Source organism: Geotrypetes seraphini, chromosome 2 (assembly GCF_902459505.1).
Source record: "Geotrypetes seraphini chromosome 2, aGeoSer1.1, whole genome shotgun sequence".
In the NCBI taxonomy this organism is placed as follows: domain Eukaryota; kingdom Metazoa; phylum Chordata; class Amphibia; order Gymnophiona; family Dermophiidae; genus Geotrypetes; species Geotrypetes seraphini.
In genome coordinates, this window is record NC_047085.1 from 324,706,180 (window position 1) to 324,724,979 (window position 18,800).

The 18,800-nt window shown below is 43.4% G+C and overlaps 1 protein-coding gene across 5 annotated transcripts in view; it reads left to right on the forward strand.

Moving 5' to 3' along the window:
- SLC4A7 (solute carrier family 4 member 7) overlaps positions 1-18,800 on the forward strand; it is a 363,361-nt gene that overhangs the window by 221,174 nt on the left and 123,387 nt on the right. For all 5 annotated transcript variants that reach the window (XM_033930147.1, XM_033930146.1, XM_033930149.1 and 2 more), the window contains one exon: positions 12,937-13,111. In XM_033930147.1, coding sequence (XP_033786038.1) covers positions 12,937-13,111 — 175 coding nt within the window. The remainder of the gene's footprint in view (positions 1-12,936; positions 13,112-18,800) is intronic.

Sequence of the window (18,800 nt, forward strand, 5' to 3'; positions counted from 1 at the left end):
AATCTTGTTCTGTAAAAAAAAAAAAGGCAAAGTCCTGAGGTGTGCCGGTCTAAAAGGCTCATTTCCCTTTAAAACTACCTTTTAACTGTATTTTCTCATCTAACCAGCACTTTTCTTTCTGCTAGGGCAGTTTTCAGCACAATGAGCACTTTTAAAGGGAAAAAATGCTCATTGTGCTCCAGACGTGAGGTACTCGTGGCCGGCCTGTGCAAGTGTTGTGCAGGCGGTGGGGTAGCCTCATCAGCAGTGGATGCCGGCGGCCAAAGCACCCCGACGCATGTACCTCACAAGTCGGCTTTGGATTACGGGGAAGCCAGGCTTCCCTCGACGGCCATGCTGAGGGTTCCCCACCTGCCGACTGTCGGGGAGAAAAAGATTCCTTTGCCGCCGGAATGAATGGAGATTCCCTTTTCGCATCAGTCGATTCCTCGGCCTCATCGTCAGGAAAGTCCCAGGCTTTTCAAACGCGGTAGGCCACAGGATCTCCGATTTTGGAAGTTTCAGGTCCAATTTCAGCGGGAACCACCTCCTTCATCTCAGTTACCTCAGGTGACCTTCCCCCTATTCTGGAAGTACAGGGGCAAGGTATGGCAAGGTCCCCTGCTGGGGCAGGGAGTCCCTTGGGGCCATTGGGAGGGTTTTCCCCCTGAATTTATGTTAGCACTTTATAAAGCTTATGTACTGGCGGCTGGAGGTTCCTTGTCCATTTGGGGGGGGGGGTTTGGGGGTTTCCCTCGACGTTTTTTACCCTTGACGTTTTACCCTCGACGTCTTGCCCTCGACGTCTTCCCTGGTGCAGTCCATACAGCGGTGGTTTTGCCCCCCCCCCCCTTACTCCTCATCCAAACGCCCGAGGGTCTCTTGGGATGAAGATTTTTGTCCAGAGGAGCAAGATGTTATTGATGAGGACCTGGACCCATGGGGAGATTTCCAGGATCCTCTTGGGGGCTCAGATTTTGCTAACAAGAGGTTCGAGCACCGCTCAAGCTGGTGAAGATACGTCTGTGGTGCGCATTTTTCAGCGGGAAGAGCTTCATGAGTTAATTCTTCAGGTCTCCTCGATTTTGCATTTTGAGGACACCGTGTCGGAGCCCCCGCGTACGGTGGACCTCTTGCTTAAGGGGATCCGCTCTGCTTCCCGTTCTTTTCCTATGCATCAGGATATTAGGGATATTAGGCTCGCACAGTGGCAGGTACCGGAAGCTCTCTTTCATTTTGCGCGCTCCATGCCCCGCCTGTATCCCATTCCTGAAGGAGATAGGGACAATCTGATGTCGCCTATAATGGACGCAGTGGTCTCGGCCATCTCTAAAAGGCATACCATGCCTGTTGAGGGTGGTGCAGCCTTGATGGACCCGGAGGAGCATAAGTTGGAGTCTCTCCTTAAACAGAGTTTTGATGTGACAGCTCTGGTGGTCCAAGCAATATGTGGCAGGCTGGTGGCTCAGGCGTGTTTTCGCTGGGTCGAGCATGTCCTTGACTGTAAAACTGAAAATTGGGAATTGCTCAAACGCGAGGTGGCAAAGATTGAATTGGGTGCTTTCTTATCTTTCAGATGCCATGTATGACCTCTTGCGAGCTTTTGCTAAGTTGTTGGCATTTGCAGTGGCAGCTCACTGTACTTTTTGGCTTCGCGCTTGGTTGGCAGGCTCGGCGTCCAAAGCTAAGTTGACAAAGTTTCCTTTTAAGGGATCTTTCTTATTTGGTGAGGACCTGGACAGGTTGGTTCAGACTCTCACTGATTCTAAAGTGCCTTGTTTACCTGAGGATAGGCCTGGGCTGCTGGCTCGAGGTGGTGCTGCTCATGGATGTGATTTCTGCCGTTTCTGCCCTGGTCGAGGGGCTGCCTCTTTTCAGTCCCCTGAGCTCTTTAGAGGCAGGTTCTTCCAGTGCATGCAGTCCTTTTAAGGGGCCCGCCGTGGTGTGGATAGTGCCTCTACTGGGTCCCCTGCCACCCATCCTGCCCAATGATTTCTTGCTGGCACCCGTTTTGGTTCCGGTGGGTGCCTGGCTGAGGGATTTTTATCCAAAGTGGGCAGACATCACGTCTGATCAGTGTGTTCTGGAGGTGATTCAGGACTGTTATGCTCTGGAGTTTGCTTGTTCCTTACCAGATCGTTTTCTCGCTTCTCCCTCGCAGGTGGTGTGGAAGCAGACCCTTCAAACATTGTTGGATTTCCACGCAGTGGTTCCACTTCCCCCGAGGGACTGGGGCACATGTTGGTGCTCGATTTACTTTGTGGTGCCAAAGAAAGAAGGGCATCCTGGATTTGAAGGGGGTCAACAGGGCGCTTTACATGCTTTCCTTCTGCATGGAAACTCTGCGGTCTGTGATTCTGGCAGTTCAGCCAGGAGAGTTTCTGACCTGTCTAGATCTGACTGAGGCCTACTTGCATATTTCTATTCTTGCCTCCCATCATCTCTTCCTGCTCTTTGCAATCTTGGGGCAATATTATCAGTTCTGTGCACTTCCCTTTGGTCTGGCCATGGCTCTTCGGACGTTCACCAAGGTGATGGTGGTCATCGCAGCAGCATTGTGCAAAGAGGGCATTCTAGTTCATCCCTACCTGGACGATGTTGATTCGAGCGAAGTTGTTACAAGAGAGCACCTGGGTCACAGCTTGGGAGGTGGAGTTTTTACAGCCGCTGGGATGGGTAGTCAACAGCCACCGTGTAATTTTCTAGTAAGGACTATACCAGTCTACAAGCTAACAGAAATAAAATTAGCAGGTAAGAACGTAATGTCTCCTTTTTGTTCAGCAGTAGCTAGTGAACAAATAACTGTCATCCGTAAATAGTATTGAGACTGAAATCCCCTCTCACTGGCCGGGTAACTAAATATGTTTTGAGAGGAGGCAGGGGCTATACCTTCATTAATCCCAAATTGTTTTTCTTCTATAACTCAAAAGCAGAAGCACTATACCACACTGGTTAAATACAGACGTTCTAAAAAAAATTGAAGAAACAAGGACCTCAAAACCCACCACTCCAATTATATTTTTTCAGGCTACTTATAGGGCATATCATTGGTCTATAAATAATCTCCACAAAACACTTGAAACAAAAAATGCTCCCAAATCTTAAACTGGGGAAGAAAAAGAAAACTTCAAGAAAAAAATGTTGACATATTTAACAAAAAATTTCAATCTTTCAGTGTATTCTGTAGTTCTCAATGAAGATTATAAGGTTTTTTTTTGAAACCATCTTTAGTGCAAAGTTACTATGAAGCAGGAAATCTTATCTCTTAAAACAATGTTTCTATTCAAACAGTTTCAGACATGCTTCCTTTAATAAAGTACAGAGAAACTTGACTACTTAGGGTAGAGCCTAACCCTTCACATTGAACTCAAGCCTTTGACTTCAAATCCTCTAGCTAAGACTTCTCACAGTCTTTTTTTGACATTCACAAAGTTGCAAAGCTTTTGAAGTGAGCCTACTTTATCGCAGCTTGTGACTCATTTGATTTCTGTCATTTAAATGATGTGATAAATTTTGGAGACAAGCTTGCTGGATCTATGCTACCAAGCACAATAGGCACAGTTTCAAATTCATTATTACAAGATTATCTTCAAAATCATGATGCAGGCCATCTAACCAAAACGCAAACAATGCTGATTCTGAAGCCATGCGACAACCCTTAAGAGTACTGATATCCTCTTGGGCCACATGAACTACGTCTGTGGCTGAACAAAGGTACCTGAGGACTGGTTTGCAGAGGAGGACTGGTCCTCTAAGCGATGATTGAGAGATGGAATGGTTTCTGTCAAGATTTGGGTTATTTCCTTGAACATGCATAAATTAGAATCAATTATCTCTTCATCTTTTAGCTGACACTCATTTCAGTGCCATTTGATATTGACTTGGTAGAATCCTTTACTAGCCCCAAGTGAGGCTTATCTGGTTTTATCTCTGTCAATGTTCAATGTCTATGGAGTAATACTACTTTGATGCATTGCCAGTGTCTGTTGCAGCTTTATGTCCTTTGGAGTTCAGAATTACTGATGCCAATAGACATTTATTGTACTTTAGGGAGACATTTAGCCCCCACCCACTATATGCTCATGTTGGTCTCAAACCAGAACACCAGGGTGTATGGTAGCATGGCTCCGGGCATTCATTTTGAGTGGTTTGCCAAATATGATGCTGTCACACTAAATGTATTTATTGAGGACACTTGCTGCCTTTGCTTTTTGTGCTGGTGGTTGAAAAACAGCCATTGTGAAATAAAAATGACTTGATAATTTTTATTTATTTATATTTCTTATATACCATTTCTATTCAAAGTTGTTTACATTCAGATACTCTTAAGTATTTCTCCCCATCTGTCCTGGTGGGCTAACAATCTAAGACAATGGAGAGTTAAGTGACTTGCCTAGGGTCACAAGAGCGGTGTGAGGATTGAACCCACAACCTCAGGATGCCAAGGCAAGGGTTCTAAATACTAGGCCTCTCCTCCACTCCCTAGCTAGAAAAGTACTAACAAAAAAACCAAGCCAAGACAATGTGAAGTAAGCCCTTTGAAAAAGCAACCTTTAAAGGCAAAAGAGCTAACTTAACCCACCAATGTGGAAAGATTGGAATCCAGGTGACCTTGCTTGAGAATGTAGACATGGAAGTCCCCACACATGCATGATACAGCACTCGAAAGCTCTACAGCTTTGTAAATAGTGCTCTAACTTTGAGCTCCATTAGATGACATCACCCACTTGTGAGGACTGGTATCCTGCTTGACCTCCAGGAGAATCTTGCAACATTCAGTAGTATTGTAATGGATTTCTGGGTGTATAGCAGCAGAGCATCAGTTGAACATACAGCAGTGGTGGTGTAAAATACTTTAATGCACAAATAAAATCATAACACCTCATTTGTTCCACTTATGTGCTTTCATATAGCATTAAAGCAGCATTAAGTATTTTACTCGATGTCTTTCGCCATTCAATATTGTCTTTTTTTTTTTTTTTTTTTGCTCAAGTGAATTTTTCATTTCATACAACATCTAGCTGCATAGGGTTTTTTTTTTCCCTTTTTAAACATGACCTGCCCTCAGATGGAGGTATAAAATTTATTTTTATGGCTCTGGAAGGCAACAGCAACAGGTCTAGGTAATCTATTTGTCTGCAAGTTGTGATAGCTACTCTTTTCTTACTTGGAACAAAAGATTTGTCCATAGATCTATATATTGAATTTTGGAACATAGGTCACACTTTGAAGAAAGAATCTATGGTTTCTGTCATAGTGGAGAGGTGTTGGAATCTTCCATCTTAATTGTCATCAAGGTGCTAATTGCTTTCGGTTTTGGTTGGTGAATGAATTCTTTTATTCTTAGAGGTGGTACTTGGAGAACAGGATGGGAAACCTATGAACTTATACAGCTCTTGCATAGAAAACCTAAACAGATGGTAGTGCCATCAGTCTGGCATCTCTTGCAAGTACAAAAACTTATCCAGTACAGCTACTCAAATAAAAAAGTTATTTAACAGAAGGCATCTCTTGTTTCAAGGCAGTTTAACCTTTTAATTGAATAGTTTTTAAAAAAATGACTGAATAGATACTACATGATTTTTGCACATTAAAAAAAATATATATATTTAGCACATTACACATACCTTACAGCAGGCTTGTCCAAGTTCATTCCTTGAGACCAGGTTTTCAGGGTATCCTTAATGAATATGCATGAGAGAGATTTACAAGCGCACTACAGCCATTGTATGCAGATCTCTCTCATGCATATCATATGTTCAAATAAAAGGCTGTCCAAATGCAAAAACAGTAAAGTAGAGTAAATGGAAAGACATATATAAATAATTAAGAGTGCACTATAAATACCTTCTAGAATAGGGTGGTCCTAAGGTAAAAAGTGAGCCTCATACGAACATGCCTCTACAAGTCTGAATATGTTCTACCTCATGTAGGTAAGAAATGGTTAAAATTTGAAGTAGTTTGGGGCAAATTTAGAGGTCATTCATAGTACTACAATATCCTCATAATTTGGCTGGCTGTTTACAACAATGTGGTTTGAAACTGTTAACTTATTACTTTCTGCAGAACAGCTTTGAATTCATCACATTCAAGGGAAGACTACAAAGAGCTTCTTGAGCTCTAAGTTTTCTTGGTGGCTACCCGGATTCAGATAAAGCGAAGCCATTACTCTGAGCACCTTGGACCTTCCACCATGCATGGTGGATGGTGAAGGCCTTCTTTAGGAATAAGATATTTGTGTTCCAGCCTCAGTTCTCTCTTACTGCCAAAGAAAGGCAGGGCATCAAAGAATGAGTTCTCTTTGTTAGTCTCATCTACATCTGCTACTTGCACCTCTTCCTGTAAAAGTACCACTCAATGACTTGCTTCTGCTTTCAGAACACCAGAAATATCTGAACAAGGCTATTACCAAGGCTGCATCTGTGTGGTACTAATCAGATTTTTTTTAAAAAATTTATAAACTTTATTGAACCATATGAAGCAAAATACAAAAAAAATCTGTATTACACCAGACAATAGCAAAAGGACATAAAAGTACAACCATAGGTTCCACGTATGATGTGACCCGGGAAACTACAGGCCGGTGAGCTTGACCTCAGTCCCGGGAAAGATGATGGAAGCACTGGTTAAGGACACAATCTGCAAACACATAGAAAACAATGGACAACTGAAGGCTAGCCAACACGGCTTCTGCAAGGGAAGGTCGTGCCTCATGAACTTACTGTACTTCTTTGAGGGAATAAACAGCCAGATGGATAAAGGGGAATCCATAGACATCATTTACCTTGACTTCCAAAAAGCCTTCGACAAGGTACCTCACGAACGACTACTTAAGAAGCTGTGGAACCACGGGGTGCAAGGAGATGTCCACCGATGGATCAAACACTGGCTGGCAGGCAGGAAACAGAGGTTGGGAGTAAAGGGCCATTACTCAGACTGGCAATGGGTCACGAGCGGAGTTCCACAGGGGTCGGTGCTGGGACCGCTCCTGTTAAATATATTTATTAACGACCTGGAAACGGGGACAAAATGTGAGGTTATTAAATTTGCTGATGACACCAAACTCTGCGGCAGGGTTAGAACCACGGAAGACTGCGAAGACCTACAAAGGGACCTAACGAGACTGGAAGAGTGGGCAAAAAAATGGCAAATGAGTTTTAACATAGAGAAATGCAAGGTCATGCATGTAGGGAAAAAGAACCCGATGTTCAGCTACAAAATGGGGGGATCATTGCTAGGGGTGAGCAACCTTGAAAGAGACCTGGGGGTGATGGTGGACACAACATTAAAAGCATCGGCACAGTGTGCGATAGCCTAAAAGAAAGCGAACAGAATGTTGGGTATCATTAAAAAGGGTATCACAACCAGGACAAAGGAAGTCATCATGCCGCTGTATCATGCAATGGTGCACCCGCACCTGGAGTACTGTGTCCAGTACTGGTCGCCGTACCTCAAGAAGGACATGGCAGTACTTGAGGGAGTCCAGAGAAGAGCGACTAAACTGATAAAAGGTATGGAAAACTTTTCATACGCTGACAGGTTGAAAATGCTGGGGCTGTTCTCCCTAGAGAAACGGAGACTTAGAGGAGACATGATAGAAACCTTCAAAATCCTGAAGGGCATAAAGAAGGTAGACAGGGACAGATTCTTCAGACTGTGGGGAACCACAAGTACTAGGGGTCACTCGGAGAAACTGAAAGGGGACAGGTTTAGAACAAATGCTAGGAAGTTCTTTTTTACCCAGAGGGTGGTGGACACATGGAACGCGCTTCCGGAGGTTGTGATAGGCCAGAGCACAGTACAGGGGTTCAAGGAAGGTTTAGATAGGTTCCTAAAGGATAAGGGGATTGAGGGTACAGATAGAAGCAGAGGTAGGTTATAGAAATGGGCAGGAACCACTTCACAGGTCACAGACCTGATGGGCCGCCGCGGGAGCGGACCGCTGGGCACGATGGACCCCCTGGTCTGACGCAGTGGAGGCAACTTCTTATGTTCTATGTGCTGTAGCTCTTCATCTAGCTAGACAATGTCACTTAAAGAGTCTACGGACCTAACAAGTCAAATCTGAAAAGTATCCTTCTACCACAAGAAAGGGAGCCCAAACTTTCTGGAAATGAGAGAGTCTATTTCTAAGAAGAGCTGTCAATTTGGACATCAAAGATATATGGTTTACTCTTAAGGACACCATACAAAAGGGGGAGTTCCTGCTTTTTCCAGGCTGCCACCACTACAAGGCAGCTAGTTGTCACTACTTGGGTGACCCATTTGTGCTGACAGGGCAGTAATGCCAGAGGGGTGACATTCAGCAGACAGCATTCACATCACAGACAGTTTGTCCATTGAGATGCCCAGTACCTCAAAAAAAATAATCCATAACCTATTCCCAAAACATTGTAACTTTAGGACAAAACCACCAAATGTGTAAGAAGGAACCCTGAGACCCACTCCAACATTGGGGTACTGGTCATATATTTTGGTTAGTCTGGCCTTTTTTGATGACAGACTAAGCATTGAAGTAAAATCCAAGATGATTGCAAACCTTCAACTTCAACAATCCACATGTTTAGTGAAATATCTCGACTCCCTCCAGAGTCGCTCGATCCCATCGGCCTGTCATCATGTATAATAAAGAGAATTTTTATGTCTTCTTTGGTGTTCTTGACACAAACAGACATGAAAAGGCTCAATAATTTTTGGTTAAAGATCCTGCAAACTGGAGAGATGATCCAAACTACTAGTATTTGAAGCAGTCATCATCAATGATAGTAGTCATTGACTCTGCTGAAAGAGCAATTGCCTTAATGCATCAATATAATTCAAGTCTCACAAAGAATGAGGAGCAGAAGCAGCTCCTCCTTCACCTTGTTGCTCAGCACAGAAAGACCTAGCCAACTTGCTGCAAAACCACATAAAAACATTTTGGGGGTAATAATCAAAAAACAAAAACGTCTAAAAAGTGTCCTAAATGGCTACTTGGATGATCAGAAAGCCTGATCGTCCAAGTACCCATAACCAAAGCAGGTTTTTAGACGTATCTAAAAACAGCTTAGGCCTTTCCCCTGCCTCTAAACGCACAGAGAGAAAAGAGGTTTGTTTAGAGGAGGGGAAAGGGCGGGAGGTGGGCCGACCTACACCTAGGCGTACAACACCTATAACCAAAACAGTTTAGTCAACATTTAGACCTGTTTGACTTAGACGAAAGAAAACCAGGTCTAAGTGCCGAGAAAAGGGCTGCTGAGCTGATGGCTGCTGGTGCCATCAGTTCAGCGGCCCGGCAACCTAACCATCGCGTCAGGAGAGATGCCTCATCTCCCCTACCGCGATGCCATCACTCTTCTACCCGAACTGCCGCTACCCGCGGCAGTTTGGGTAGAGGAGTGATGGCATCGCGGTAGGGGAGATGAGGCATCTCTCCTGACACGATGCATCACTCCCCCCCCCCAAACAACATTTGGGCAAGAGGGAGCTCAAGCCCTCTTGCCCCAGCCAACCGCGGCACCCCCGACATATCGGGGCAAGAGAGAGCCCAAGCCCTCTTGCCCTGCTGCAGCTGCGACCCCCCCCCCCCCCCCCGACTCGATCGGGGCAAGAGGGAGCTCAAACCCTCTTGCCCTGCTGCAACCGCGACCCCCCCGACTCGATCAGGCCAGGAGGAAACCCAAGCCCTCCTGGCCCAGGCGACCCCCTACCCCCACCGCCCACTACATTACGGGCAGGAGGGATCCCAGGCCTGCCCTCGATGAACCCCCCTCCCCCCAATGTCCGCCCCCCCAGAATCCCCGACTGCCCCCCCCCCCGGCTGACCCACGACCCCCCGGCCGACCCCCCCCCACCCCCCTTCCCCGTACCTGGTTTGAAGTTGGCCGGACAGACGGGTGCCCAAACCCGCCTGTCCGGCAGGCAGCCACCAGCAGAATGAAGCCGGATTAGCCCAGCCATCCCAAAGGCCCGCCCACAGGTGGGGCCTAAGGCGCCTGGGCCAATTAGAATAGGCCCGGGAGCCTTAGGCCCTTCCTGGGGGCGGGGCCTGAGGCACATGGGCTGGTTGGGGGGGGGCGGACGTTGGGGGAGGAGGGTTCGTCGAGGGCAGGAGGGCCTGGGATCCCTCCTGCCCGTAATGTAGTGGGGTGTGGGGGTGGGGGTCGCCTGGGCCAGGAGGGCTTGGGCTCCCTCCTGTCCCGATCGAGTCAGGGGGGTTGCGGCTGCAGCAGGGCAAGAGGGCTTGGGCTCCCTCTTGCCCCGATCGAGTCGGGGGGGTCGTGGCTGCAGCAGGGCAAGAGGGCTTGGGCTCCCTCTTGCCCCGATATGTCGGGGGTGCCGCAGTTGGCTGGGGCAAGAAGGCTTGAGCTCCCTCTTGCCCCGATGTTGTTGGGAGGGGGGGTCGAGGTTTGCCATGGCATGAAGGCTTGGACACCCTCCTGCCTGGATGGTTGTGGGGAGGGGGGGATTCTGTAACCGGTGTTGTTTTTAACAGACACTGGTTACAGAATCCAGCTTTTAGGCGAAGGACTTGCTCCTCCTTCGCCTAAAAGCCCTTCTGTTGGACGTTTGTGGCTTAGACGTTGTTTTGTTTCATTATGGCTAAAATGTGTAGACGTGGCATGGGTGTACCTTAGACATAGTGGAGATTGGGTGTTTAGGCAGAGGAAGGCCATAATCAAAACATGGACGTTTGTTTTAGTTATGGACACTTTCCCTGCTTCTGGGTTGAACGTTTAGGGTCTTAGACCAAAAGGGGACTTAGACGCTTTTTTTGATTATGCCCCTCTTTGTGTTTACTGTGGAATAATGACATTAGTTACTAGTCATCACTGAACATTGAATAATACATAATAAATTTTTAGGCCAACAAGCCAATTTTCAGTTGTAACACAGTATGTATTAACATCTTTCCATGTGCATTGCTCACAATTCAGGTTTAATGGAAAATTAATATAAATTCTGTGCTTGCTATTTATGTATTAAGTTAAAAACAAACAAACATTGAGCAATCTCTAAATATTCATAATTTAGCATAATTAACAGTGGCCAAACATGAACAAAAATAGACTTGTGGAGGTCATGTCCCACAAACTTGATCTTTTTTGGACCATTCTACTCTAGAGGCCAGCTAAATTATCCTAAATTTTTAATATAAACAACTTTCATATAAAGAGTTTTAAAAAATGTTACACTTTATTGAGATTGTATAGATGTAAACATGCAACTGTCTATCACAGTCTATATATATATATATATATATATATATATAAGATTTCTGACAGATTTTGGCATGATGCCCAAGTTAGGAAGCCTTATTGAAGACAGGAAAATCAAACAAGCAACAGGTGAGAAAACCCTAAAAACAAAATGGAGAGAAAACTAATTGGAAAAAAAATAAAAATCTGAAGTTATATTTTATTTAAAAGATTTTAATAATTATGATCCTTTAATATACAGTACTTACAGAAAAAATCTGCACCCAAATCTATAAACCCTAAAATTGAAGCATAAAAATGTCAAATAGAAAGTTTTATTTATATATTACCACTCAGCTCAGATAATACACATACACACATGGATTTAGTATATCAAAACATCAATATTTACTTATAGATAAGTGGCTCATAAAAGCCAATTAATGTCATAGATTTTTACATGAGATTGAATGGACTATCCCCTCAGCCATGTGGGTAGCTGGCCAACCACCTCAGGTATAAAAAAAATGGGTTAGGCCACTTGTCTTTAGTACTTTCTATTTATTGAATTAATACTGAGGTTATGGAGAGGGGACTTCATTTACGTGTTTAAAATGGGCCGTCACATCTTTGAAAGAACTACATAAAACCTTGGGTTTTTACAAGTTGTGATAAAACAGCTACTGTAGTAAGACTTTATATATTATGGAGTTTTGAAACTTAAAAAGTTTTAATATTTATATGGTCCTGTTGCTTTGACCTTCCAGAACGTAGTTGATCCTAAAGATAAGCAGATATCATTCACTATAGAACATTTATTTTTGTTTCATAGTTCCCTAGAAGAGCAGAGAAGCCAAACTGTTTATTTCAATATCTGTGAAGAACTGTCTATAAAGTACTGTTTATTATTTGATTCAAAAAATAGTTTACAAGACTTAGTTCGATAGCAGTTCACACGTATGAAGAAGCAAAATAATGTGGTATTGCTGCTTTAAAATGTTTCTTGTCTAAAAAAATAAAATCATGTTTTGCTAATATGAGTGTATTGAAATGAATAATAATTGCCTATATAAATGATTACATTTAAATAGCTTCCATGCTCATTATCTTTTTGAGGTTTGACAAATCTGTTTTGCTACTTCCAGATCATATTTGCATAGTCTTATCTTTAAATACCAATTGAAAAAGTATAGTGATTTTAATCAGAGTGAGGTGGCATTTTTCACTGGCAGCCTAGATGTTCTTGTTTCAGTTCCCACAAAACAAGAAGCCATTTCTGTTGATATAAAATCTGTACTGGTTCTACCTTTTGACCCTTGGATTAGGTGTTGCCTGTTAACAAGCTACTTGGCCACATCTTATAGATCTCGCCTCATAAGATGGCAAGTATATTAACAGAAGCTAAAAAAATTGGAGATTTCATTCAAAAATGACTCCTTTAAAACAGTTTTATGATTGGAGAGGAGAGATTTATAATTAACTATGGGCTTTATTTTTTTATAAAATCACCTTTGATAGGCAAGTGTGACCTGGAAGTCCATAGGACATATAACCTAAAGGTCTGTTTTACAAAATCTTTGATTTTTTTTTTTTTCCCTACAATTATGCAATTAAGAATAAGATTTTGTAAACTTTATTTTTTAAATTGAAACTGGAATATTAAATTTAACTCTTGCTATGCTATAAGCACTCGGGAGTAAGACTTACACAGTCTATGTCATTTCAGAGCAGAGTTGGCCCTATAGTGTACAGTTTGACAAGTTTCATCTCACCTATTTAGGCTTTTTGGTGGTTTGGTACTTGACATCAAAAGGAAAGCACCTTTTTACTTGAGTGACTTCAAGGATGCATTAAGTCTGCAGTGCCTGGCCTCGATTCTTTTCCTATACTGTGCCTGTATGTCTCCTGTAATCACTTTTGGAGGGCTCCTGGGAGAAGCTACACAAGGCAATATAGTGAGTACAAAAAATCCCAGCAGCACCCAGGCTTTGTACCCCTTTCAATGCAAAGTGTCCAATTTGCATTTCTCATTTGCTTATACTGGTATTTGAAGCATTTGATTAATCTGTCCCAAAGTAGACCTTCCCCCAGTAGATATCTGCTATAAAATAAACTATATGAATAGGAGTCGCATAGTGCAGGTAAATCTACTTTATAACTGGAGGTTAAAATTAATTTCTTTTTTTATATTTTAAAATAAAGAAATAAATTTTGAGCTTTAAAATGCAATGATACCAAAGGCCCGCCTAGGTTATGGAAAAGTTTTCTGATAAATATATTTTTCTGAAGATGAGCGGGCCTCATTCTCACAGCTGGGCGACATCTGATGGAGCCCAGCATGGAGCTAATGTAACTTAATGCAGAAGCTTCTAGCAGCACCGTACTGTGCATGTGGGGATACCTTCTCACTTGAGCACAGGTTCCTCACTCTTCTTTTATCCACAAAGCAGAGAGGACATGTCTGTATGTTCTCTCACTTTAGCATTTTTTTGCATGTGTACTTGTGCCTTCCTGTTCAGGTTTTCAGTTTCCTTTATTTTTGTATCCATTTCTATTTTATACCTAACCCATGTATTTCTTTAGTTTTTACAGCTTTTTAAGTGATTCCCCCCCCCAGCTGTGCTAGGCCTATACTTAGGCCAGAGACTCAGTAATTTAAGCATACCGTTCTTTGCTACAAAATTGAGCAGTTTAATTTAGCCTCAATAAATATATTTTTTATGTCGAACGTCCCCAGTGGCTTTAAGAGGTCCGCCCAGTGCATTGGGTGCCTTGGATCTGATTATAATACTATCTCTTGTTCTCTCTGTTTGCAAATGCAGTTGAGGACACAGAGAATGTGGCAGGTTCAATAGGAGAAGCTGTTTTCCTCCTTGAAGTCCAGTCCATTGACTTCGGCATCAGAAGCATCGACATCGATGGCAGGCCAAACATCCGGAAACACTGGGAGTGCACTGACATTGAGGTGTTCTCCACCTCACCTGACATCAGGTGCTATTTGTTGGCCCTGGGACCAGGCAGCATTGCACCAGACACCGAAGATGTATACAAGTTCCACATTCACATGGGCACCAAAGGACTGCTATGCTGAGAATTGGGAGAAGCCCAAGTATTGGAGACTTCAATAACCAAGAAACTTAGACATCAAAAGGATAGCTTCACCTCTGTAGTGGAGATGCCATGTGCAAGACTCAGGGCAGCCAGTCCCTGCCTCTGTTGCACCAACGCCTTCTTAGGCTGTCCCTCTACTGGCTTCCTGGCCTTTGCCAATGCCCATCTCCAACTATTTTCAGGAAGGAGCTATCTCAAATCTTTTAACTGCAGCCCACTTGGGCATCAAGGATGCATGTACCAGTTGAGGCTCATCCCTCGGTTCCTCTTGAAGCACACATGAGGCCTGTGGAATGATCCTTGACATTGGTGCCTCAAGAGGTGCCGGTGGTCTGCACAAGTGCAGGAGAAAATGAAGAAGATTCTTGCCTTGGAATATGTGAAAAACAAAGTAAAGGCAAGAAAGATGTCTGTACAATCATGTAATTTATTTCAATAAATAGGCATCAGTGTGATCAGTGTCTAGAAAGAGTCTATGTGTAGAATAGCAGTGGTCCATCAGAACACAGTCCTGTTGGAATGAAGTGCTTGTAGAAACATAAGAATAGCCTTAGTGGGTCAGACAAATGTTCCATCAAGCCCAGTAGCCCATTCTCACGGTGGCCCATCCAGGTCACTAGTACCTGACCAAAATCTAAGGAGTAGCAACATTGCATGCTATTGATACAGGGCAAGCAATGGCTTCCCCCATGTCTTTTTCAATAACAGACTATAGACTTTTCCTCCAGGAAATTGCCCAAACTTTTCTTAAAAGCAGTTACGCTATCCGCTCTTACCACAGCTTCTGGAAATGCGTTCCAGAGCTTAACTATTCTCTGAGTGAAAAAATATTTCCTCCTATTGGTTTTAAAAGTATTTACCTGTAACATCGAGTGTCCCCTAGTCTTTGTAATTTTTGATGGAGTGAAAAATCGATCCACTCATACCCGTTCTACTCCACTCAAGATTTTGTAGACTTCAATCGTATCTCTCTTCAGCCATCTCTTTTCCAAGCTGAAGAGCCATGTTTTAGTCCTTCCTCATACGAGACAAGTTTTATCCCCTTTATTATCATGGTCGCTCTTCTTTGAACCTTTTCTAGTGCCGCTATATCTTGAGCTAAGGAGACCAGAATTAAATGCAATATTCTAGGTGGGGTCGTACCATGGAGCGATTCAGGGACATTATAACATTCTTAGTCTTGTTAACCATCACTTTATAAATAATTCCTAGCATCCTGTTAGCTTTTTTGGCCGCCGCCACACATTGGGTGGAAGGTATTGTCTACTATAGCACCCAGATCCTTTTCTTGGGTGCTAACATCCGGTAACTATGATTTGGGTTATTCTTCCCATAATCCTATCTCTTCTTCAGGGGTCACTTTTCCAAGTCCAAGCTGGAAGCAAGTTCCAGATTCAGGTTCAGTTGTTAGGTCTCTATCCAAAAGATTCAAAATCTAAATTGTACAGTCAAAGCTCCTCAAAAGATTTCACCGAATAGAGTGAAGAGGTAGGGTCCTTCTGCAAAACTTCAACATTGTTATTCGATTCTACCAGGAACTTCTGGATCTGTCTCCTCTTTATTATCTTCAACATTATAATAGTTGATATTTATATCTTCCTTTCCTGAAGATTTACTCCTGAAGCTTTTCTAAGAATGATCAAAGGACTTAGGATGTTGAACATCTTCTACCTCGTGTCTTGCCAGGCCTCTTCCCGCATTGCTCTTCCAACACACCGTAGACATCGCCTACAAGCACATGCAGTACCTCCTTTGACATTGAGGAAGGAAGCTTCGCTGGAGTCAAATAGAGCTGTATCTCGGCATCGACTCACTATGCTAAGGCAGACTGAGACCTTCTAATTTCATTTAGATTTGGAAGAGGAGTCTGACTGGGAATGCTCATGCGGCTCAGTTAAGATTCCACATTATTCTCGGAGCAGTTGTCATATGGAGTCCCTTCTGATGCTTCACCACCTCAAGAGAGAAGAAAGTCTCCACCTAAGTCTTTCACAGGTTTTGTGCAGGAAATGGCTTTGGAGGAGTAGCCTAGGGCTGAGGAGATGTCTTGGACTAAGGGCCCTCCTTCCAATGAAGGGGTCATTGTACCATTGCACCCTATCTATCGAATGCACTGATGAAGAACTGGGAAACTCCTATCTCAGTGTATGTCGCACCCAAAAAGGTGGATGTGCAGTACTGTATCCAGAAGGTTCTCGAATTGAGAAGTGCCAAATTCCTCACCACACTTTGGTAGAATCCACTCTACCAAGTCAAAAGCTCTGGGACTTTGCCTAAGCTCCCCCAAATAGAGAGGCCAAGACATTTGGATTATTTTGGGAGAAAACGTTTTAGGTCTCAGTGCTTATTTCCTATATCTAATCCTATCAGCTCTACATGAACTCTTTGGTATGTAGTATGTTGACTGTTGCAGAATCTCTCCCTCTGAAGCTGGCCAATAAACATGGTCTACCAATGGGGAGAGGCTGGATTTTTTTCCATCAAAAGTGGCCCTTTGTAACCTTCGACCAGTGTTCTTCAAATATTTCACAGTTACACCTGAATTGCTATCAAAGACCTCCAAATTGCCCACCGAGAGCATTCTACCTAGCTGTCCTCACACAATCTCTGCCCTTTTACAGGCCAATACCGTTGAATCTGTTCCACGGGAGGGAAAAAGGGAATGGATTTTGCTCAAGGTACTTTCTTAAACCCAAGAAAATGGGAAGATTTTGTCCCATCCTAGACTTAAGGACACTTAACAAATTCCTGTTCAAAGAATATTTCAAAATGATTTCTTGAGCACTCTCCTCACCATGCTTCAGGAAAAAGATTGGCTACGCTCTCTGTACTTGTAAGATGCCTACATCCATAATTTAATGTTTCCCAGTCACAGGAAGTATCTCAGATTTTGAAAAGAGAAACACCACTACCAGTGTGGTAGTCTGCCTTTTGGCATCACATCAACTCCCAGGGTATCTAGCAGTATTAGCATGCAGCATTTGTAGCAGTCTGGGGTATATGTTTTCCCCTATCTGGCCGATGAGGAAGGGGCTTCAGAGTCTGTGCGCAGAACTACTTAGGTGCTGGAGCTACTAGGGTTAGTGATAAAACTACCCACCTACTTCCTATTCAGCATTTGGAGTATGTAGAAACCCTATTAGATACTTTGCAGACTTGAGCTTACCTACCCCAAGTGAGGGCAGACACCTTAGTGATTCTAGCCTTGCAATTTTAAAGCAGTTGGCACAGACCACAGACTACAAAACCTTCAAAAAAGAAATAAAAACCCTTCTATTCATAAACCACATAAAACTGAACCTGCATCACCTGCAACTAATACATATGAACTTCTAATATCATGTCAACTCAGATGTAATCCTTAACAACTCTAAGAAATGTACAATCTACTCCCTAAATACTTCTAGTCTCTGGACAAACCATTTGTAATCTGCCTTGAACTGCAAGGTAATGGCGGAATAGAAATCCCTAATGTAATGTAATGTTGAGATTAGCCACTTGGACTCCACAATGCATGTCACACCCATGGCATGTCTCCAGTTGAAAGAAGCTCAGTGCACCCTAGCTTCCCAGTGGTCTCAGGCCACTGAGAACCTAGCAGATGTCATCCAAGTAATGCTAAAGTTGAGACAATCTCTTCTCTAGTCGATCATTCAATTCAATCTGACCCTGGGACTTCAGGTGTGATGTAGAGAAGAAGGATAAAGCACCATGTTAATGAACAAGATCCTCAAAAAAAAAACGAGGTATAAATAAAGACAAATGATTCAGTGTTAGAACCAAATAGTCTTTAATCCTCAATTTTATGGCACATATTTAAGGACTTAATATGGCCATGTTCTAGCAAAACATTGCCTGCATCAGCAGTCAGCAAATTCTACAGATAAACCATACATAAATGAATACATAAAGAATATAAGTAGATAATATCTGTAAATAAAAAGTCCATCCTCAAAATAAAACATAAAATGCATAAATCCAAATACAATGGTACCTTGGATTATCCCAGGACAAGAAGGCAGCATATTCTTGACTGATGGGTGACGGCACCGACGGAGCCCCGGTATGGACAGTTTTAGAGTGATTGCACTCTAAGAACTTAGAAAGTTCTAGTTAGGCTGCACCGCGCATGCGCGAGTGCCTTCCTGCCTGACGAAGGCGCGCGGTCCCCAGTTTCTTAGTTTCCGCGGAGCTAAGAAGCCGCGTGTTTCCAACGGCTGTTGGAAAATTTTTTCAATTTTTTCTCGCCTTCCCGCTCGCGCGTTATTTCTTGTCGTGAAGTGTTCACGTTCTTGTTTTCTTTCTTTTCTTAAAAAAAAAAAAAAAAGTCAATTTTTTTCGTCTCTTTTCCGGTCGGCCCCGCAGGGCCTGTTGGCACCATCGAAGCCTCGGGCTTCGATTTTGCTACGGCCATTTTTCCCTTCATGCCCCCTTCACCGGGTTTTAAGAAGTGTCAGCGGTGTGCACGTCCTATTTCCCTTTCCGACCCGCACAAGTGGTGCCTTCAGTGTCTGGGTCCGGACCATAGGACTG